The 24477-nt window shown below is 43.1% G+C and overlaps 1 protein-coding gene across 4 annotated transcripts in view; it reads right to left on the bottom strand.

The window, feature by feature from the left end:
- The window catches only part of CCDC149 (coiled-coil domain containing 149), an 87836-nt gene extending 63603 nt beyond the window's left edge, over nt 1-24233 (bottom strand). Inside the window, exons 1-3 of one of the 4 annotated variants that reach the window (XM_053257497.1) lie at nt 24043-24233; nt 11618-11779; nt 11264-11302 (exon numbers count right to left, since the gene is read on the bottom strand). In XM_053257497.1, the coding sequence (XP_053113472.1) occupies nt 11264-11302; nt 11618-11779; nt 24043-24090 (249 nt within the window). In that variant the 5' untranslated portion in view covers nt 24091-24233. Of the gene's footprint in view, nt 1-11263; nt 11303-11617; nt 11780-23543; nt 23919-24042 lie in introns of those variants that run through there. The other 3 variants (XM_053257495.1, XM_053257496.1, XM_053257498.1) reach the window with 3 other exon arrangements.
- Between the last annotated feature and the right edge of the window lie 244 nt (nt 24234-24477).

Genomic DNA, 24477 nt, shown 5'->3' with positions numbered 1-24477 from the left:
ATTAGTCCAAAAAGCATCATCCCTATAACTAAAATTACTGCAAAAATAAAATAAATCAACCAGGCATGCATATAAAGCTTGAAGGCTGTATGTAAACAAAGACAGATGGCAACAGAAATACTGTTTGATACCACGGGAGAAAAAGCCCTGCCATACATTATTTGCTTTCAGGGATTAATACCAATGGTTAAAAATCATAAGGCCATATTTAAGATGTAAAGTTTATGAAAAGCAATATTGTCATTTACTTTTATCTCTCACTTATATAATACACTTACAGTATAGAGCACACCTCATCACTAGGTGCAATCCACTGGCAAATGTGTTATTTCACAGCTTGTGTGCACTGGATTGGGTAAAGGGCCTTTATGAAAGATACCTGAAAGAAATCTTCTTGGCAGGTCAGCTTAGAAATGGAGGTGTGGATCAGCTCACAACACCCTTGGGTGCATCAGCAGCACATGCTTTGTCCTGCTGATGAGACCCAAGGATTAAGGACAAAGCAGGCACTCCTGACCAGCTGCCCAGATGGAGGGACTTCCTAGTCAAAGAGTTTAGATGAGGAGCGGAGGTGTGGGCATGACCAAGAGGAAGGTAACTGGAGCACCTACTGCTTGGGCACAGTCCACCCCTAAAGCCAGGATCACCACCACTGCCTGGTCCAGCAGCGTGGTGTCACTGGAGGGCCAAGGGAGACAGTAGTTCTGCCTCTGAGTTCCACCCAGTGATTCACAGAGGACTTTCTTGGAGCCTTGGCAGGGGTACAAGAGGAGCCTACCAAGCCCTGCAAAAGTGCTGATCAGTGTGTTCTGCAGTACCTGCAGAAGCTGGTGGCAGGCTGGGAGATGGAGCCAATCCAGTTTCGGGCAACTCATTACCAAGTCTGCTGGACTTAGCGACAGTTGCCAGACAGTTCTTCTTCTACCTGCTAAGCAGTGTCCAGAGTGAGAGGGTGTTCTCCATGGCCAGAGACGTGGTGACACCCCATTGTGCACGCATGGATGCTGACTTGGAGCAGCTGGTCTTCTTGAAAGCCAACCTCCTGCTGCGGGGCCACAGAAGGTGAGTGACTCATGGTTACCACCACCTGCTGCAACACCACTTGTAGCTCGCCCCACCCTGGCTGATCTCAAAACCAGATGTGTCACAGTGCTGGTTAGTACTGTTGGCATATGCAGACACGCACGCATGCCACGGCCAATGATGAGATGATGTACTGGTACCCTGACCAATGTTTCAGGCTGTCACCCAGGGCCCAGCACCAATCTGAGGCCGTGGTGTTATCCAGATGCAGGCAGGCAGGGATGTACGCTGGAGGAGGAGAAAGAAGAGTTCTTCTCATGGTAAGAGTAATAAAAGCTTTGTTTCTTGTCAGACCATTGGTCTATCAGGCCATGACTGCTCTGTCCTCCTGTCTCTCTATGGCAGGCAGGCAGCAAAGTAGGTTTTTTCCCCTCAGCACTAAGTATAATATACTTCCTGTACTATTGCTACTATAACTATCTGGTTTTGCTGGATCTCAGATTGACAAAGGCAGAACTTGGGTGCCTGCTTGAATTGTAGTTTGCTTTGCTTGTGGCGAGAAATGGACAGGGACAGCTCAGCTCTCTGTGTGTGTACTATTTTCTTGAGGATTGCTGTGAGATGAGCTCCATGTCTGGCCTTGAGACTAACTTGTGTTTCACTCACTGCTCTGCAATCTGCATTGCAAGGTATACTCAGTCAAAATGTGGCTGAAGACACTGCTCTAGTTGAGCTTATGTTTATGCTCGCTGCTGCTAAGGCTGATGCTGTGCTATGGCAACTGTTGCAGTGCTGAACTAAGGAGTCAAAATTATGTGTGAGAGCAACTTGTGCCAATTATGTTACTGCAGCGCAGGCACTATGGCTGGCAGTGGATTCTGGGTCAGCGAGTCTTTTTTTGGCCATTTTTGGCCTGTCTTTGAAATGTATGTTCTGTGTCGGGAGGGACAGATTCCCTTTTACTGTGTGCTTCTGCAGTGTTTTTCAAGGCAGGGTTGCAAAATGTTGTTCTGCTTGTTCTGGCCATTGTTCTGGCCATAGGGAACAATGGGGGAACTCAAGACACTCCACTGTTGTTCTGGCCACAGGGAACAATGGTTCTGCTTGTTCTGGCCATAGGGAACAATGCTGCTTGTTCTGGCCATAGGGAACAATTGGGGAACTCAAGACACTCCACTGTTCCCCATGGAACAAAAGGACACCAAATGGGCTGTGTGGTGCCCAATTATTTGCCACTTGCCCAATTATTTTGTGGGTTGGGTTGAGTACAGTGTTCCCTCTAACAGGGATTCCCAGATGTTGACTACAACTCCCATAACCCCCAAGCAAAGGCTATTGCAGCTGGAGATGCTGGGAGTTGTAGCCAACAAAATCTGGGAATCCCTCTTAGAGGGAGCACTGGTTGGGTGGTAGGTAGTATCCATCATGGGGAACAATGGAGTGTTTTGAGTTACCCATTGTGCCCTGTAGCCGAAACACTGAAAACACATGAAACAGACTCAAAACATTTTGAGTTTTTCAACAAAACATTTCAAGGATTTTGCATTTCATTTCGAGCTCGAACTGAAATGCAAAATCCATCTTGTGAACATCTCTGCTACTTTGGGGCACGAGCTATTTGGGTTGAACAGCAATTAAAAATGAGGTGCTATCCCTTTATACTAAAGCACTGTATGAAGAAAGGTATATCATCTATATGTGGAAGATACTGCAGATATATGCAAGCTGATGCATGTATACATTGGAACCAATGTGTGATATGCTGAAAAACACCAAAAAGGTAGAACAATATCTTTGAGTAACTAATTCTTTGATTAACTAATTCTTATCAGTTGCTTCAATGAATTTGTGGGAAAACGTATGTTGTCTTAAATGTATAGACTACTTAGAAAATACTAGCCACTATGAAAGATGATATAGATGAAACACATTTGGTGAGTAAAAAATAATTTTATGAATATTTTATTTATACTTGCCAATACATGATTACCATTTGTAATAATTTCTGATTATATTATAAAGATCAGAGGCTCTTAAACCTTCTCTTCCTAAACTTTGGAATTAACAGATGAAGTTTTTCATGGCATGGCAATAAATATTATTAATCATTAACAGCTGCAGATCAAGCTTATGTTAAAATGCACAGCTACAGAAAAAAGGTGGCAACCTTATGCTAACGTCCAATATTAATGTCTTATAATTCCTTCTTTTAGGATGGTAAGAAACTGTATTAATAGTTCTGAAGTGAGCAGGATGGAAAGGACAAATATCAGAGTTGTTTAAACAGCCTAGGATATTCCCTGGCTGTGGCATTTCATATAGAAGATTATCAGATAAATGCTTCAATTTTTTATACAGCTACAGATAGGTAATCAACTGATGAATCCTACCAAGCATTCATATCAACCCTTATCACACTTAACAGAGCATTGGACTGGTTTTTCAAGCAGCCATACTCCTCCCCAAGCTTTTGAAATTAACAGTAATTCCAAAAACAGTTTATGATATGTCATAGAAATCTGCTATTCAAATTATTTTAAAAAATTCCACCAGGTACACACAAGTACTTTGATACATCTCAGATAGGTAACTTGATCCTATCTGAGATCAGATAGGAAGGCCTGTCCAAATGAAGAGAACAGAAAGGAACACAAACTCTGGCAAAAGTAATGCAAGGTGACAATAAGGGAGACAAAAAGAGAGTTTGAGGAACATTTAGCTAAAAGTATTAAGGGGAATAACAAAAACTTATTTAAATATATCAGAAGCAGGAAACCTGCCAGGGAGGTGGTTGGACCCTTAGACAATGACGGAGTGAAAGGGATTATTAAGGAGGATATGGAGGTTGCAGAGAAGCTCAATGAGTTCTTTGCGTCTGTCTTCACAGCAAAGGATACTGAGCATATACCTGTCCCTGAACCAGGCTTTTCAGGGATGGAGGCTAAAGAACTGAGTCAGATAGAAGTAACAAGAGATGATGTTCTAAACTGTCTGGAAAAACTAAACATTAACAATTCGCTAGGGCTTATATAACTTATCCCTGCAATCGGGCTCTGTACCGGAGGACTGGAAAGTAGCAAATGTAGCACCAATTTTCAAAAAGGGATCCAGGGGCAATCCAGGAAATTACAGGCCGGTTAGCTTAACATCCATTCCAGGCAAAATGATGGAAAGCATCCTCAAGGATAAAATTGTAAAGCACATAGAAGAACAGGCCCTGCTGGAAGAGAACCAGCATGGCTTCTCCAAAGGTGAATCTTGTCTCACAAACGTTTTGGAGTTCTTTGAGAGTGTCAACAAGTGTGTGTATCAAGGTGATCCAGTTGACATAGTATACCTGGACTTCCAAAAAGCTTTTGACAAAGTTCCTCATCAAAGACTCCTGAGGAAACATAGCAGTCATGGGATAAGGGGATAAGTACGTGTGTGGATTGCTAACTGGTTGAAAGACAGGAAACAGAGGGTAGATATAAAAGGAGAGTTTTCACAATGGAGGGAACTAAGAAGTGGGGTCCCTTGGGATCTGTACTGGGACCGGTGCTTTTTAATTTATTCATAAATGATCTAGAAGCAGGGGTACGCAGTGAGGTGGCCAAATTTGCAGATGATACCAACCTAATTTGGGTAGTGAAATTCAAAACTCAGTGGCAGGATGCCTCTGAGTACCAATTGCAGGGGAGTAAGCAGGAGAGAGGGCATGCCCTCAACTCCTGCCCGTGGCTTCCAGCGGCATCTGGTGGGCCACTGTGTGAAACAGGATGCTGGACTAGATGGGCCTGATCCAGCAGAGCTGTTCTTATCCTGGCTATCATCAGATTTGTTTTCTTCTGAATTATACTCTGCACGTGCATCTTCCAGATGCTACTTAAAGACTGCATCCATCCACCTCGACACAAATCACAAAACACAATTTTCCCTCCCAATCATGAACAAAATAGTCATTGGGGGAAATAAACAACAACAAAAATAAGCAAGAAAAGGGATTTACAGCACCATATGCAATCTCTGCAGTTTGCTTCTGTTCCATGACAATGTTGTTTCATTAGCAGCCTCAGCAGTATTAAGTGGGTTACACTGCAAGTAAGTTCTCATCAAGGGCCTCAAGCAGTATCAAAAGCTGGTTCTTTTGTTAAACACAATCATTGGAACTCATGGGAACAAGGCAGTAGGAGCTCAAACTAAACCGATAGAAACCAAAGAGCACTGGCCATATGGCAATTTGATTCATTCTCTCATTACTGACCTGAGTAGAATCTTAACCAGTGAGAAGAGAAAAACAGTATCCCAAGTACCATTTTCCCCAAGCCATCTACTACCCTTAGATTTGATTCCTTTAACACAGTTTCTGAAACCCGGCTATAAAAGTTATTTTGATTCAGACTATTGTGAGCATGATGGATAGTAACACAAACTTAATGCACCCTTCAGTCCTCTGCACATAAATCTTAGGTGACACACACAAAAGTTGTCGTTCCACCCACATCCCATAAAGCGGGTTATGTGTGGAGGGGAGGGGAAACCAAAAGGGGCAAATACGAGAGGCAACAGTATGACAAATATTTGGATACAAGTTTCCAAATTGTGCTTAAATCTCTTAGAAGCGTAAAATTATTTTCCAGCATTTAAGGCCACATCTCAAGTTAGACATATGGAATAAAGGAGAACAGGTAGAAAAATCTGATGAAACATCAAGTACACTTTAGAAGTGTGATTGATAGCAATTTTTATTGCAATTTCTACTTCAATGGTTTTGTATGATTGTGGCACCCAACTTAATACAGTAAAACCTGCTTTGCTTAGTAAGAGACCCTTGAGCTGAACAGCAACCACACAAATTGATGATATCTGCTAGCACCACATTTTTGTTATAAAAACAAACTTTCATGCATTAATTTTCAAGTGATGAAAGTTACCTGTCACAGTCTTTCCACACAAATAAAATGCTTTTGAAGCTCAAGCAACAAGGAATCCCCAATAAAAAACAAAATGAAGCCAAAATGCAATGGAGAGGAAAATAAGCTCACCAGCTGATTATCAGGTTTTATAAGAAATACAATTCAGCTTCTGAAGAAATACTAAATGTTCATTAGACAAGGTTCCCAAATAATGCATTCCTTAAAAAACCATATGGTGATGCACAGTAAAAAGAATCAGACAAGATTTTATAAAGTGAGAAGCCTGCTCAAGTTTGTCATTCTGGACACCTTCAAGAATGTTTAAACACTGGACTTCAAAAAGGAATGAAGTTAAGGGTAGATCAAGTAAAGCCACTGTTTTGCGTTTCCTATTTCCCTGAGCAATGAGAAATTCTAGATTTCATTTCCTTAAGAGAGGTGTCATTATAAAGACAATGTAACTATTTGTTTTATTTACAATTATACAAGCAGAGCGTATTGGAAGCAAAGAGGCACTCCCTCAACAGGCAGCAAATTAATTAATTCTGCTTTCAGTCGCAGTCAGCTTCAGCTCACTCACAGTCCCAAATTGCCTCATCTCCTCATTCAAACTGCAAACTGGCTCCAAAATGTTTTTCCACCCTCCCCAAATTGGAGGATATTACCGTCCCAATTCTTATGGACTGTATCCCAAAAGCTAGGGCAAGATTCTCCGTTATCAGGAAGGTATTGCCTATTATTAGTTCCTATTATACAGATATCCTGGATGATTTGCTTAACAAAAGATATGAACTCCAGCATCCCTAACTATTTTTCTTCCAGGTACACTTTCTGTCGATCTACTAGGGATGTGCGTTTTGTTTCAGAAACAAAACGTTTTGTGCACAAAACAGGCCATTTCGGCTGTTTTGTAGACAAAACAAAACACCCAATGATCAAAACAGAACATTTTGTAGCCAAAACAAAACATCCCTGTTTCGGATACAAAACATTTTGTTGTTTCGGAACTCCATTTTGAAATCGCTCGTTATTCCTTTTAAGGAAATTTAAGGGTAAAATTTACCCTCATTGGCCAGTGGGGCAGTGTGCACAATGCATGGGACAGTGTGCATTTCCTTGTTGTTGTTTCACACTGTTGTGTGTAGATCAATTGCATTTCTGCAGGGGGGTGGGGGGTGGATGTGCATGACCTTTGAAATCTGCCTGGTTCTTTGCAAACCTCTCCTGCTGTTGATGTGTGATGTTGATGTTATTTGGGGTGAATTCAGGGCAGAAAGGGGGCTTTGGGGGCAGAAGAGTGGGTCAGGTGGTAGCGACCCAACGGGTGCCTGCTGCCACCCAGATTCCAAAAGAATTGGAAAAAGGGCTGGTTTTTTAAAGAATTTCTGTAGTTGACATGTCTTTGGGGCAGATTTGGGGCAGAAAGGGGGTCTGAGGGGCAAAACAGTGGGTTGGTTTGCCCCAAGGGGTGCCTGCCACAACCCAGATTCCAAAGGAATAGGGCAAAGGGCTGATTTCTTAGGAATTGTTGGGGTTTATGCATCTTTAAGGTTTCCCCCCATAGGGAATAATGGAGATTTCAGCAGACCCATAACTCCACCTGGGGGGGCACTGGGGTAGCCTGGAGTGAGTGGTGTTGTAGCGCATATAGGGTGCCAACCACCCCCATGGGTTGCTAACCCATGGGGTGCTGGGTTCTGTTGTTTCTGAGGTGTTCTGAGTGTAGATTCTCTGGTAGCATATGAGATTTTCAACAACAAACCATGAATCCATTCTTATATGCTACCAGAGAATCTATACTCAAAACATCTCAAAAACAACATAACCCAGTTGGCACCCTCTATGCTCTACACTACCACTCGCTCTGGGCCACCCTGGTGCCCCCCAAGTGCAGTTATGGGGCTGCTGAAACCTCCATCATTCCCTATGGGGAAGAACCTTAAATATGCGTAAACTCCATTAAATCATTACAAATCAGCCCTCTGCCCAATTCCTTTGAAATAATTCTGGCAGCTTCCTTACCTCCACTGGGCACTATCACCCACCCAACTCTGCTTTGGGCCACCCCTTTCCACCCAACTTGAAGCTATACTTTTGCTGAAACCTCCATTATTCCCTATGGGAAAAATCTTCAACTTCAAAAATTCACCAAAAATCAGCCCTTTGCCCAGTTCTTCTGAAATGTGGGTGGTAGCTTCCACCCATTGGGCACTACCACCCCCACCCACTAGTTTTGCCCTGGGGCCATTTTTTAAAATCCAAAACGTTTTGGATTCGGATTTTGCAATTTTGAACAAAGAACAAAATTGTGGTGTTTTGGATTGGCTGATTTCGAACAAAGAACAAAATGGGGGTGGTTTGGATTCGGGCCAAAAACAAAACACAACACTACGATCTACCCATTCAACATCGTGCCATTCATTATATTGCTTCCTCTGCATTCCTGTTATTACACTGACCTGCCCTTTGCTGCTTCATTCAGATGCTCTCTGTTCCAAACAACCCCCACCCCAATATAGTACCTGTAACTTTGTCACAATGTCCATTTCATAAGGACATAGGAAACTGCCTTATAACGGGTCAGACCATTGGTCGGTCTAGCTCAATAGTGTCTACACCAATTGGCAGCAGATCTTCAAGGTTTCAGGCAGGAAACAGCACAAACCCTTCACATAAAATTTTGAAAAGTTTTTTAGAAACCAGCTTCGGCAAGGTATAGGTTCTATATCAAGAAGCTATACAAGAAGGTTTCACTAGTCAGGAATAGGGTAAACTCACCCACTGGCTGCTGCCCTCCACATAGCTCCAGACAGTCTTTGAGGAAACTGATTATCTTGACCCATTTCAAACTGGCTTCCGGGCTGGCTATGGGGTGAAGACTGCCTTGGTCGGCCTGATGGATGATCTCCAACTGGGAATTGACAGAGGAAGTGTGACTCTGTAGGTTCTTTTGGACCTCTCGGCAGCTTTCAATACAATCGACCATAGTATCCTTCTGGAGCGTCTGAGCGGGTTGGGAGTTGGAGGCATTGCTCTGCAGTGGTTCTAGTCCTACCTCTCGGGCAGGTTCCAGATGCTGTCCCTTGTAAACTGTTGTTCTTCAAAATCTGAACTTTTGTATGGTGACCCTCAGGGCTCCGTATTGTCTCCAATGTTGTTTAACATCTACATGAAACCACTGGGAGAGATCATCAGGAGATTTGGTGTGGGGTGTTATCAGTATGCTGATGACACCCAAATCTATTTCTCCATGTCAGCATCATCGGGAGACGGCATAACCTCCCTAAATGCCTGCCTGGAGGCGGTAATGGGCTGGATGAGGGATAACAAACTGAGACTGAATCCAGATAAGTCAGAGGTACTCATTGTGCGGGGTCGAAACCCAAGGGATGATTTTGATCTGCCTGTTCTGAATGGGGTCACACTTCCCCAGAAGGAGTAGGCACGGAGTCTAGGGGTGCTTCTGGATCCAAGTCTCTCCCTGATGTCCCAGGTTGAGGCAGTGGCCAGAGGTGCCTTCTATTAGCTTCAGCTGATACACCAGCTGCATCTGTTTCTTGAGATGGAAGACCTCAAAACAGTGGTACATCTACTGATAACCTCCAGACTGGATTACTGTAATAAAGTAAGAGCCTCCCCATCAATGACAGCTTTTTAAAAGTCTTTAAAGACGCACCTGTTCACCCAGGCTTTTAACTGATATTGTTTTGATTGTTTTAATGTTGTTTTTAAATATTGTTTAAAAAAATTTGAATTGTTGTGTTTTACATTTCTTGTTTTTGTTTTTAACTAATGTTTTACTTTTGTTTTTATCTTGTTGTAAACCACCCAGTGACATGAGTTTTGGGTGGTATAAAAATATGTTAAATAAATGGGATATATATATTAACATGTGTATGCATTTCCACTATCACCACTTTGATATCTGAGAATGAGGATGATCTGCAAGCTCTAGTAATGAAAGTCAAGGAGCACAGTGAAAAAATGGGACTACAATTAAATGTAAAGAAAACTAAACTAATGACAACCAGTACAACAACCAGCCTCAGAATTGATAATGAAGACATTGAAGTGGTGGATAGCTTCTGCCTTTTAGGATCGACCATCAACAGTAAAGGATCCAACAGTCAAGAAATACACCGCAGACTAGCACTTGGTAGGGATGCAATGAAGGCCCTGGAAAGGATATTTAGATGCCGTGACGTGTCTATACCTACAAAGATTAGAATCGTTCAGACAATGGTTTTTCCCATGACACTCTATGGATGTCTATGAAAGCTGGACTTTGAAGAAGCAAGACAGAAAAAGTACTGACACTTTTGAACTTTGGTGCTGGAGAAGACTTTTGAGGATACCATGGACAGCCAGGAAAACAAACAAATGGATCACAGAAGAAATCGATCCATGATTTTACTTGGGGCACAAATGACTAGGCTCAAACTATCATACTTCGGACACATTATGCGAAGACCCAGCTTGCTTGAGAAGTACATAATGCTGGGGAAAGTTGAAGGCAAGAGAAGAGGACGACCAGCAGCAAGGTGGATGGACTCGATTATGACAGCAATGAATGTACCACTGAGAGACCTTAAAGGCCAAGTTGAAGTCAGATCATCCTGGAGAGAATCTATCTATGTGGTCACTGAGTTGACACTGACTTGACAGCACTTAATCAATCAATGCATTTCACAGCCCATTGAAATTAATAGTTCCAAGTGCTGCTTGTAAGATTTAAAGCCCTAAATGGTCTAGGTACAGGTCAACTTAAAGATCACTTTCTGCCTGTATACAGAGGGTTTAGGTCTTCAGGGAGGCCTTGCTCCATGCCTTGGTCTTTGGAGGCAAGGGTGACACACGTGCGGGCAGGGCTTTGCCAAACATGGAATCAACTCAGTGGAACTTGCTCTCTGGTCAGTACTCATCATGCTCATTTCTTCACGGCTTTCAAGCAAACTGCAAAGGCCTTTTTATTGGATGCCACAGATCAATCTGATGTTTTACTCTGTTAACATTCACAGAATGAGACTTTGAAGAGACATTGACGGTATTCTAACCAACTGCTCCTCAAAGCAGGAAGCTCTGCACTTTGAATTTCACTGTTGATGAGTGGATTTTTAAACATTTCATTTTATTTGGATTTTTAACACATTTAGCTAGAAGAGCAGGATATGCTAGCATGTAAGCACATAACCATGCTAGCATGGTTAATGCTTACATGCACATAACCATGTGAAATATTGCAATCAAACCAATCCAATGCAGTAATTAACATTACCCCTTTAAAAGAACCAATGAGATAGCACAATGTTAATTTATACATATATGCAGACAGAATTAAAACCTACCTGTTTCCTTTTTTCAGGAGGAAGAGATGGATCCCCATCCTATAAGAAGGGACAGTTACATGTCACTAGAAGAACAAGATTTTATAAAGTAATCAAGTTTGTACTAATAAGTAATTTAGTGAAGCTTTACAGTATTGCAGTCAATGTATTAAGAGGTTTGAAATATAAGCTTGTTCAAAGGTAGAAGCTTTTCTTTGTGCTTTTAAGAATTGTAACTGTATAATTAGTACTTTAAAAAAGGATAATAAATTTATCAAGAGCACAGAGCTTAAAGGAAAAGCCTAAAAAGGCTCACTGTATCCATAACAAAGAATATTTATATATATATTAAGTTCTCTCAAATCAACTACATACAATCAGTTCCCGGTATTTCTTTTTCAGCGATTGGTGCTTTTCCCGTAGTTGATTGGCCATAAGTTTGTATTGGTCCCTTTCCTGTTGACATGTATCCAGCTCCTTGGAAAGGATTAGCAATGCTTCCTTCTTGCTTTCTAGCTTCCTTTTACACACCAGATACTGCAAGAGAGGCAAGGAAAAATGGATGTACTTAAAACAAAAATCAGGAGGCTGTATTGTTTAAAAACGCTGCTGTCAGAAGAGGAAAACATTTAGGATTTGTTTCAAAGAAACCACACACTAAATCAGTTTTTAGGCTAAGACTGAAAAATAATCTTCTGCTTCTAAATGTTGCAGGCTTAAGTGTATTCAGCCAAAAGGAATGCATTTTCTTTCGTAACTCAAAAATTAATACTATACAGGGAAGAAGAAACTCCACCACATTCCTTCCATGCTGCAGGCAACCTTCTACTACTCACCAAACCTAAGATTTCTTCTCCATCTTTAATATCTATCTTTCCGCACACTATTATATTCTGTTCCTATGGCATGCCCTCCTCCCACCATAAAGGCATTTCCCTAAGTCCCAATATTTTTAAAATGTCTGAAGACTCACCTTTCCTAGGTTCTCTTCCTCCATTTCCTCACTCTTGTCTGTTGCACTCCCCTTCCCATATTTCTAATCTTTTATGTTGAACACCTGTGGGCAATGCCTTTTTCTTTTTAAAAAATATATGTAAAGGAGTCCGCCTCCCCAAGGAAACACTGTATACATAATAAACATTCCCAGAGGAGTAGGCATGTTAATCTGTAGCAGCAAATCATTATATTCCACTAAAGCTTCAGTAATGGAACTTAATTTTGGGACACGGATCTTCTTCAAATAACTCATGGAGAAAAACAGGAAAGTCAAGATGACAGCACACTCCAAAGACTGACTTGAAGAAAACAACTCCTGCAGCAGCAGCAGCAGCAACAACAACAAAGCCCCTCTACGCCCTCTGTGGATTTATTCATTCATGTTAACTTTAAAACATTGCCAATCACCACATCTTATGCTTAAAACAGATCTCACAAGTTCCTATAGAACACATTACTTCTAACAGCAATCCTATGCTGTGCAGCAGGTACAGGATCAATCCCCTATTTATTATTATCCTTGAATATACCATCACTTCAAGAGAGTATAAGAAAGTGAATGCTGCACACTTGACTGATTTTAGACTCAACTTTGTTTTCAACTACATGAAAAGAAGGACAGAATTGCATGTTATGCATGACATAGGGCTTATGAGTGTACCTAGATGATTCACATGTTTTCAAATACAATTTTGTCTCATTTACATGATGCATTATTAGATATATATATACTTACCGTCACCACCCAAAAAACACATCTGCTTTGTGAAGATGCCCTGTACAGTTTCTCAGAGTTGGGAAAAGTTCAACTGCAGAATTTATTTCTGTTTACACTTACACTACATTAAAAAGTTTCATATTACTCTGCTCGCTATTTGAATATTTTCATAAACCAGGGGCATTGATGGGATTTTTTTTCTGTCCTAGACCCCTTATTTCTACCAGTCAATGATCAATAATTTTACTTGAAGAAATATTAGTACATTGACAGAACATTTAGATGCACAAGGCACATAAAGGGAATGAAAAAACATTCTAAGGAAATGAACTTCCAAGAGGACACTTCCACCTTGGATTAATCTTATTACTGGCAGCTGAAGGAAAGTTGAATTCTCTCCATAAACATTCTGGGTTATGATGCCTTGGCACTACTCTCAAGAAAGCAACATTACATCTTTAGTGATACCTTAAGAATGGCCAATTCCATGATTATAAAGACATTCAGAATCAGAGCCTTTTTATAAACCATTGAATTGACATTGTAACTTGGAAGTAACATACCAAAGTGATTAGGCGTTTGAGCTGTGATGATCCCAATTAAAAATTCACCTTAGCCACATACTCAGTAGGTAGCCTTGGGCATGCCCTTACTATCTCATCCTCAATCCCCTAACTGCAATATAGGGAGGAGAAATAATGTACTTGACAATTCATTTCAGACAATCTGCCAAACCATGGTTTGGAGGATTGGAAACAAGCTGCAAGGCCACACACTCCTTTCTTCCAGAGCCATCCTACCCTTGCACAAGGACTCCTTTTCTTTCTAAGCCTTGAAATGCTTCCCTCCCCCACAGACAATCCCTCCATCTGTGATGGGCACCACGGAGATCACATGCCCAAACGTGCAGCACGCAGGATCAGGGGCTGGGATGCATCACCCCAGCCCCCAGAACTCCCATAATGCACTTAACCTTAAGCTGCAAGCTCCGCTCCACAGGCGGGTTTGCCACCACGGTGGCGCCAGCAGCCGCTCGCCTCCCACTGCTTCTCACGAGCAGCCAAGAGTGGGCTTAGCTGCCTTAGCCCACTCCTGGCTGCTCATGAGAACAGCCTCTCAGTTTGCTAACCCAGATATCACAACAAACTATAATTAGCAAGAAACAGAAAACTGAAAGGAGAATCTTCTGGGGGGGGGGGGAAGCTTGTAGCTTCTTTCCAATATGCGAACCGTGGTTTGAAAGATCATCTGAAATGGGGCACTGTCCACAACACATTGTTAGAAGCACAATAAAAGGAGAGCAGCAGAAAACCTACAAAATGTGCACATTCCCAACTCTGATTTAATCTCTATGGAAGCCTGCATTACTGCTCTACTAGTGAGGTTCTGAAAGCTTCTAGCTACAAGTGCCACATTGTTACTTGTAACAAGTACAACCAATTTAAGCCAATAAATATATATAAATATACATATAAATATACATCAAATGATAAACAAAAATATTGATTTTAGCACACAAATCTGGCTACTGTCATGGGTGCAGTTAAAATCCGAAATAAAATATTGTAACTCTCCAGCATCAATTCTCACCACAGTCAGTTACTGATCTATACGTAAATTATGTTGGCAACACTATGCACAAGCATATTGACAAGAAATAATCACTGTCACATCATCTATAATTAAGTGAGCTAAAACTTGAACAATAATCCTTGGGGAGAAGAACTAGTATTTCTAGCATTTATACCATCAGATGGGCACTCTTTTAAAATTCGTCTGCAGTTGCCACCAGCTCGTCTGGTGGCTACTCGGGGACGGGCCTTCTCCATTGCTGCCCCGAGGCTTTGGAACACACTTCCTGCTGAAATAAGAGCCTCCCCATCTCTTACAACTTTTCAAAAGGCAGTCAAAATGCATTTGTTCACACAGGCTTTTAATTAGATATTGTTTTAATTGTATTTTAATAGTTTTAACGTTTTAAATTTTAACTGTTGAAATTCTTTAATCTTTTTATTGGTTATTTTTATTGTTTTATTGTAAACTACCCAGAGAACTTGAGTTTGGGGCAGTATAAAATTGTGTTAAATAAATAATAAATAAATAAAATAAAATATGCAACACTAAACAACTTTATTAGAGCCAATTTACAGAATCATCAAAGCGAATTTTTCCAGGACTGTACTATTGTATGTGTGATTTATTTACCTAAAATACATGTGTCCTGCCTCTGAAAAACTTGAGACAACTTCTAACAAAGCAAATGAAAAAGGAATTAAAAAACAGCACAACTTTATCATCAACAGTGCCATTAACACTCAAAACAATGTATTCCATAGCAGCAAGACTACAGGACCAGGAAACCCACCTCAATAGTCATCTTACTTCAAGAAAAGGTAGGGCTTTGCAAGCTCTCCAGAAAGCCACTACAGTTCTGTTTTAGATCCCACTGGGGAGCCAACTGCATAACGCAGAGCAATCATGTTAAAGTCTCTGAACATCCCCAGATGTTCTCACCTCACATGGTACGGGCACATGAAGAAGGGTTTGTCTCACAGAATGTATGAGGAAGAAACTGTTTCTGAAGTATGTGGGTCCATGTGAGGCTTTAAAGGTAAGAAGCAGCACCCTTGACTTGGGTCTGAGACAGTGTTCCCTCTAAGGCATGCGCATGCGCTCACACGCTTTTTGATGTCCACTCAGTTAATTTTAGATCCTGTTCAGGTTTAATCAGGAAGGTCCCACTCTGAATGCATGTGTGCTCACACTATCTTGATACTGCCGTCCAGCACAAAACTCACTCCACACACAGACAAAAAAAATTAGAGAGAACATTGGTCTGGGAGCCGATTGGCAGCCACTGCAGTCAGAGGCGCTCTTACCCCTGGACTTCCAGGCTGAAACCCAGGGCCTCCACCAGGGGCATAGCAAGGTTGGAGTGGGCCCAGAGACAAGATTTTAAAATGCCCCCCACCACTGAAGCTCGGCTCATGAAGTAAAGAAATCTTAAATGAGGCTGAATAGTGGTAACAAAAAGCATACTAAAATTTATATTTATTTATTTATATTTATATTTATATCTCCTATGTGCCACAATAGAACATCATCCTAAATTATTTTTTTAAAGGTTTTGTAAATTGTGGACGATGCAAGTCATTTAATGATACTAGAGAAAGACGTGCTGTTCTGGTAGCTCCAGATCTTAACATTCACATCAGTTTCGGAGGATGAATACAACTGAAGGAAGCCAAGGCGGGTGCGTGGCTGGGGGAGTCAGTCATGTGACTTGCCTCTGGGGGGCCCCCAAGGCAGGGGGGCCCCCAAGGCAGTGGGCACCCAGACAACTGTCTCTCCTTGCCCTATTATAGTTACGCCCCTGGCCTCCACAGCCCCTGATGGCCCCCAAATAATCTTTAGTCTGTCTTGGGCGGAGCCTGATGATGCTCAATTTGCAGGGGAGTGGAGGCCTCCCAAGGCCTTTAGGTCCATGCTCCAAAATTACCTAGGTTCACCTCTGAGTGCAGTTGCTACAGATCTGGCTGAATGTGTTCTCACCAGCCAGACTGAATATGAGATGAGCAACATCATTCTTCACTAGTCCAAGTTGTCTTCTCAAGGGACAACCCCACAAAAAGTGCATTGCAGTCACTGTTCTGTCTAATTTATTTTTAATCTGTGTGCAGAATGAGTTTTGTTCTAGGCGGCAGTATCGAGGCAGTGGGTGCACACATCCATTCAGAGTGGGGCCTTCCTGATTCAACCTGAGTGGTATCTAAAATTAACTGAGCGGACATCAAAAAACTTGTGAGCATGCGCACGCCTTAGAGGGAACACTGACTGCAATAGGTCCTCCAGCTGTTGTTGAACTACAATTCCCATTATGCCCAGCCGCAATGCCCAAATAGTCAAGGATGATGGCAGCTGGAGTCCAACAGAGGGCCAAAGTTGTGCAGCCCTATTCTAGGGGGTATGGATCAGAGAAGCATGATCACTTTTCACTTTTGGGCCTCTGTAGTCCAACAGAGGGCCAAAGTTGTGCAGTCCTATTCTAGGGGGTATGGATCAGAGAAGCAAGATCACTTTTCTCCAGGAAGGGGAATAGCCTGCATAAAGGATGAAGCTTAAAACAAAAAAGCAACAATGTTTTTTACTCTTTAAAGCCAATGCATTAAACCTCTAATTTAAAAGTGCAGAAAACCATTTTTAATGGGCAAAAAAAGCCATCATTAATGTAAATGGCTCAGGTTTATGCCATTTCTGTAACATTCTTATATTTTTGCAAAAATGAATCTCTTTAATGCTTTCAAATATTTTTTAAACTCAAATTATTTATACTCTTTTTAAAAGCTGATATTATCAGCATCTTATATGCTGCTCTTTCAGTCTAAGTATCTCCAAAATAATAATTTTCCACAGCTGTCTCGTTACTTTTATCAACCACCAATTCACCATTATAAGCAGACTATAATTGCTACGCGATCATAATAAGTAAAGACAGGTATATTACATTACGGCCTGAACTGTCTCCCAACCTGCAAAGTGCTTTAAAGAAAACAGAATGAGAGGGACTGACAGTACAAGAGGGTGAAACAGCTGTCCTCTACATCAAATGGTCACTATTTGTTCATAGCTATTTTTAGTGACAAATCTGCTTAGATCTCATTAACTTCTGTACAGAAATGACCTCATAATCTGATGAAGCCGGGGTATTTGTCAAGGTTTTAAATTTTTTTCTTCCTCTGATAAATAAAATACACATTAACAGCATGATAAACTTTAAAAATGGGACTACAGCATCACTGATTAGCTTTGACCCAAGTCTTCTTAGACTATTTGACTTCTTTTGCCACCTATCATGAATCCAAGAGACTTTCATCTTCCTTGGCTTCCTAGTCTATCTCAGTTCTTCCTGCTACTGTAACTTGACTAGCAGGACTGCTAGAGTGAGCCTAGCTATAAGAGCATGGAATACTCCCATTTCAAATCCTGCCATCTCCACTTCCTATCAGTTTTTAAATATTATTTTTGTGCACATGCAAAGAATATCCCACCATCCTATATAATAGCCTAGGGCTTGACAAATCCAAGGCACCAGGGAGCCATGGTGCCTAGAAATTTAGTTGTAGCACTTAGACTATGCTATTCAGAGGCAGAGTTATTTAATCTTTATTTGTCCCTGACAGCCCCAGTTCTCTTCCAATTATGTTACTTGTAAAGGGGATAAAGGGAGGGTTTCATCTACCTTCCCACTCCACCATGTCCATCACTGAGTCTGATAATTTTGTCAAGTATCCATTGCCTGGCTCTCATATTTGGGGGCTGGTTCCTAGATTCAAAGAAAATTTGACAAGGCCTGTAATAGCCTCTTCACATGTCATTTGGGGTGGGTGGGGGCTACACGAAGGGTTTTCTTTTTTAAAGTGCATGCCTAAAACTGTAACCTGTGAATTAACAAACCAGTGTTTCATACATGTATACTAATCAGAGAGTTCATTCACACAGTCAAAAACTGCGTTCTACCCGGGTTTGGGAGCTGTGTGTGCTCCCAATTTACAGCTGTGTGGAAGCAAGGTATAAGGACAACCTGGGTACAAGTGATTGTATAGAAGCAAGGTAGGAGGACATCTCCTACTACCTTGCTTCCATACAATCACTTGTACCCAGATTTTCCTCCTACCTTGCTTCCATACCATCACTTGTACCCAGGTTTTCCTCCTACCTTGCTTCCATACCATCACTTGTACCCAGGTTTTCCTTCTACCTTGCTTCCACACAACCGAAAATGGGAGCACACAAAGCTCCCAAATCCGGTTAGAACACAGTGGGGCTATTCCAACGACCAGCAAGAATCAGGCTAGGAGAGCCTAGCCCGATTTTTGCTGGTAATGTAAACCAGCGGGCTCGCAGCGAAATTTAAAACCTTGACAAATACCCCAGCTTCATCAGATTATGAGGTCATTTCTGTACAGACGTTAATGAGATCTAAGGTGGTTTACAAGCGGGTAACCCGCTTAATTGCCCCTGCCCTTAGCCAAGGTTAGCAGAGCAAGCACTCCGCTAACCCTGTCTTTGTGCTCATGTGTTGCCGCAGCTCAGCTCCGCGCCATGGCAACTCTTGAGTAGACCCCTGATCAGGAGGCTAAAAAGCAGCCTCCTGGCTCGGGGGTCTCTCCAGTATGCCCTGCGCACTCGCACAGGGCATGCTGGAGCTTCCGGGGGGCCCTGATCCCCACAGCCCCCACTGGCTCCGTAATGGAGCCAGCAGTTGTGTGGGTGGCCGCTGCGGCTGCCCAGGGCTGCTTCCCTGCTCATTTGCTGCTTCCCTGCTCTTAGCCCGCTCTCCCTGCAAACCCTCTGGAGGCGGGTTTCACCAATCGTGACACCCGTCTCACAGAAGCCCTTCTCACAATCAGTGAGTAGGGCTACCCTCTTATCTGGGGAGGAAGCCCGAAAGTGCTTACCTCCCCACAGATAATCAGAAGGATGTCACTGGGCGGGGGGTACACTCACACAATGCATTATGGGAGTTCCGGGGGCCTCCCGGCCCCCAAACCTCCCTGCTGCCAGCAGCAGCCGGAAATTGTCTGAGCAGGCAATCCACCCACCAAGCAAAGTGACGGAGATTGTCTGTGGGGGAGGTAAGGTATTTTTGTCCCCCCTTCCCAAGTCTGCCAGCCACAGCTACAAGCAGCCGTGGCTGACACACAAGCAGGAAAAAAGGGTTAGGAGAGTGCTCGCTTTCCCAACCCCATTTTCAAGGGAGGCTTCATAGGCGGGTTTGCCGCCATGGTGCTGCCAGGATCGCCCCGATCCTGGCAGTTCACACGTGCATGCAAAACCAGGCTGGGCTCCCTTAGCCCGGTTTTGCACACATGTGTGAACAGCCTCATTTACTGAGAATTAAATCTCACTGAGTTCAATGGGGCTTACTCCCAATAATCCTATGCACAATGACAGTGGGAGTAAGCTATTAGACTCAGCAAAACTTACTTATGAGTAAACATAGAGAGGATCAGGCTACAAAAACTTATGAAAAATAATCCTTCATGTCACCACTGCCTCCAGGCAAAGAGGACAACCCAAAGTGTGCAGTTCCTGCTTTCTATCCCATATCCTCCTCTGAGTTATACTCCCTGCCCCCCCGCCCACACACACCAAGGTCTCAAATAACCTACAGTCAAGTAGTTTTTCACTTACCAGTAATACATATAGTGCCCACACATTTGCTTATAGAATAGACTTCTCTTTCTTGTTTTAACTAATGTTAGGGTATTTTGTATAATTTTGTTATGCAATCATGATTACTACTACTTCGGGAGGGATAAAATCAGTGGGAGGATAGCTCTTTGCTTCTCCTCTTTCTCTCTCCACTGCCTCCTGCCCCGATCCCCACTCACCTGCCACCCCTGTGGCGTGCTCAAACAAATGGGATAGCTCAGGTTTTGTATAGTTTCAAGGTTAAAGAGCTTTGGAATGATTTGGCAATACAAACAATGCATAAGGTTGAAAGACTTATAAGGAAAAATGGCTCAAAAATCAACAAACTTGTTTCAAATGACTGTCACTCAAGTCCAGCAATTGTAGTTTTGCCTCAACTTACTAAAAAGGAAATATTGTGCCGTGGAGTCAGTGTTGACTCCTGGCGACCACAGAGCCATGTGGTTTTCTTGGTAGAATATAGGAGTGGTTTTCCATTGCCTTTCTCCCGCTTAGTATGAGATGATGCCTTTGCCGTTGTCACTGAAGTGAGCATCCGTCTCCAGCACCTTCCTATATCGCTGCTGCCCAATATAAGTGACTACAAATATGTAGTTACTAGGCACAGTCTGCAAAGCACACTGACAGGGATTCAAACTTAACAGCCTCTTGCTCCCTAGACAAGCTGCTCCCCCAGTGCGCCACCACAGCTTACTGAACACACCCATTATTAATCCAAAAAGGATTTAAAAAGAGACAAAGCCATATTAAAATTTGAAGATCGGCCTATAGATTTTGGTGAAGACAACTTCTAAAAACAGACTTCCCATCATGGGACAAGTCTTTTTGAAAGCCATCCTGTGGACCAGTGGCTGATAGGCAAGGCACCAAAAAGAGGGAGAAACAATGTTTAAAAAATTACTAGTTATTAATAAGCCAATATATGGATAGGCTTGTTTTGTTCTGAGAAATCACAAGTGGCTACGTAACTACAGCACTTGAAAGTTATTTCAACAGCCACCTCTAAAAATAATAGATTTGTAATTCCCAGAAATACAAGACACATTCATTCACTTCTAAGACAATGACTAGATAGTCTCCAGCAATAGCAAGGTGTTTTCTAAAGCGAATATGAGCACAGTGAGTTGATTATCAAGCCAGAGGTTGCCGGTTTGAATTCCCACTGGTACGTTTCCCAGACTATGGGAAACACCTATATCTGGCAGCAGCGATATAGGAAGATGCTGAAAGGCATTATCTCATACTGTGCGGGAAGAAGCAATAGGAAACCCCTCCCATATTTTACCAAAGACAACCACGGGGCTCTGGGGTCACCAGGAGTCGAAACCGACTCGACAGCACACTTTACCTTTATACTAACCATCAGTAGTTTAACTGGGGAGCATCTTTTGCAGGTGGTCTTTGGCTTGGTGCCATAGCCTCACACTTCCTCCTCTTTCATGCACATTTAGCACCACCACCTTTGGCCATAACCCTTATTTAAATGGTGGAATGCAACTGCCTGGCATTCTTTCAGGACCTTAAAGCTGGCCCAAAATAATATGAGGAGTCCAAAAGTGAAGAGAGAGATGGAAGACAATGCTCACTTTCTAGAAGAGTTGCTAGCCCCATGATCAAGGGGCTGGCTCTGTTACTCATCAGTGGGTGCAATGATATCAGGAACCAAAGTGTTCCACCAGTAGCTTAAAAAATGGAAAACAGTTCTGGGAGGACACCAGCACTGAAGTAAAACCTAGGGCATCAGCCATGTTGAGATCCATTGCACAGTGTTTAGTGAGCTGGTTTGACATTATTTGATGAAGTTTCCAGCAGTGGAGTTACATTTATGTTTTCACTTGGCAGGATTTTTGTGCATTTAAAAGTTACACAGCAGGCAAATTCAGTCCCTGAAGGTGACATTGTCCCTCTGCATGCCATGAGGAAGTTTTTCCTATTATGCAGCTGTTAAAGGAACAGAGAAATCTGCGCGGGGTGGGTGTGTTGAAAACCTATTCAGGGCAAGGGTAGTGCACTCTAGAGTACTGCCTTCTTTAACCCAAATTTACACGTCATCACTCCAGAGTTGAAGTTCGAACACTGAAAAATAGGTCCCGAAACTTAGCCTTGACAAGAATTATGCCCTATATGAACAAGCTTAGATTTTCAGCTCTTTTCTTCAGCTTCCCCTGTTGCATTTTTAACAACAGTTTGGCATACAGGAATTGTGGGCAAAGCTTTCTCAGTTACTTTCTCTCCATACTATATAAATTTTTACTTGCTAAACATTTCTAAATGAAGGTACACATGTTTAAGGTAAAGGAGGACCATTTAAAAAATAAGCTGTTGACAGTCCAAAGGGAGAAATGTGAGGCTATGTTGAACCAGATAAAAGAAGGGGCAGAACACTCTTTCTTTTACCCCTCATATAGCAAACAGTGTGGGCCAGCATAAAGAACCAGAGAAGACCTGAGCTTCTGGAGGAAGGTTTGGCAAGAAAATAGGTTGTCAGGTCTCCTGATGACCAGAATCCAAGTCTCAGGCATGGAGCTTGCAGCACGAGACAGGACATTGCTTGACAATTCACAGGTGACTCCTGAGAGCAAAAACACTGGAGCCAACCTGAAAATACTGTGCCCCCTTGCTTCTGACTCTGCACTGTTAACATTTTACTCATATTTCCACCATGGGGAAGGAGGCTAAAATCCCATTCCTATTCACATGACATAACCACTGTGACTGAACATACATGAAGCAGGACTATAGCAGCAGGCCTCATCCTAACCTACATTTGTTCAATAGTAGAATACTGCTTTGACTCTACATGCGTACAACTCTCTCCACAGGGCCAGGAACCTTTGCAAACCAGACATGTACCGGAGCATATGGAGATCCTCGATACCACCCGTGTTCCCTCATCACAGTTATGTCATGTGAACAGGGCTCCTGAAATTCCAGATCAAGAGAAGTTTTGTGAATCTCTGATTTACACACCAAAGAGTTAAAAAATGTGTCTAAAAGTTTGTTTGAGCCAAAGAGCCATAATCATATAAGGCACAAATATACAGACTGGAATAAAAGTGGCATGCCTGTGGTATTGCCTCAGTGCTTTCTGGTGGGCAACACTGTTTGTTATCAGAGGTACAGCCCTCTTTTATGTGTGTCAGACCTGGAAGCATACTGCACTGACTTCATTGGGGCTTACTCACAGATAAGTATCCATAGACATAATTAATTCCAAAGGTGTCACAGCGTTTGCCTGTTGCAACAAAACCAACAAAGTTTCGCCTTGTGGCACTTCAAGGAATAAGACAGTTATTGTGGCAAGCGTTTTTCTGGCCCACAGCCCACTTGGTCATATGCCTAAGCCTGCGACCACCCTTCTTATGCACGCACCAACATGGGAGTTAGCCTCAAGGAACTCTGTGAGGCCGGACTTCAGAGGAAATAGACGCGGATGGGATCATGGGGTTGCACGCACGACAATAATTCCGCATTTAAAAAGGCAGACCACATTCCAATAGCTCCATGCTACTTTGCAGCTCACAACAGCGTGCTGCAGGCAAGCTAGATTCCCACGACGATTGCAGGGGATTAGCCGCTTCCGGAAACGCCGGCACCCCCCCCCACCCAGGGGAGGAAGGGGACCTTCAAGAGCTGGCTTGGAGAACCCAACCCACTGCCGCAACGCTTTCTGGCAGGCAAGAGGGGTTGCAAGGCAAGCCTGATGAAGGGCTGCTGGCATCTCTCTCTTCCCTCCTACTTCCCCCCCTGCTCCCGCCGCGCGCGCGCTGGGTGTAGGCGGGTGCTTCTCGTTTGGGCACCGGGGCTGTTTTGGGAGGAGGTGGTGGGGAAAGGCAGCTCCGCCTTCCAGCCGGGGGCCTTTTCCTCTCACCTCGCTCACCAGTCCCTGCCAGTCGCTCTCGGTGCGGTTGGAATTCATGGCGGCGGCGGCGGCGGACAGCACTGAGCGGCCTCGGCTCCTTGCTGGCAAACAGGCGGGTCTCAACGCTGCTCTTGCTGCTCCTCCTTCTCTAGCTGCTTTTGTGCGACGTGGGCTTCGGAGGAGAGCAGCCTGCCGCCGAGCTAGCCTGGAGGCGGGGCCGGAGCTAGAGCTTCGCCCGCTACCTGCACACTGATGCTCCTGCCGGCAATTGGCCCCGTGTCTTGCCGGAGGAGCCCTCTTCGGAAAGAGCCATGGCTAAGCCTCAACTAGGCCCCTAGGGCGTTGCCACCTTTTTGCGTTTGGGGTGGGGGGAAGAGCGGAATAATTTGGCACCTTAGGCATCGTGCCTCTGAGCATGTACAACGTACTTTTTTTCCTGAACAC

Source organism: Hemicordylus capensis, chromosome 5, assembly GCF_027244095.1.
Source record: "Hemicordylus capensis ecotype Gifberg chromosome 5, rHemCap1.1.pri, whole genome shotgun sequence".
In the NCBI taxonomy this organism is placed as follows: Eukaryota; Metazoa; Chordata; class Lepidosauria; order Squamata; family Cordylidae; genus Hemicordylus; species Hemicordylus capensis.
The sequence above is the reverse complement of the archived record's forward strand: the minus strand, read 5'-3'. Positions and strand labels throughout refer to the sequence as shown.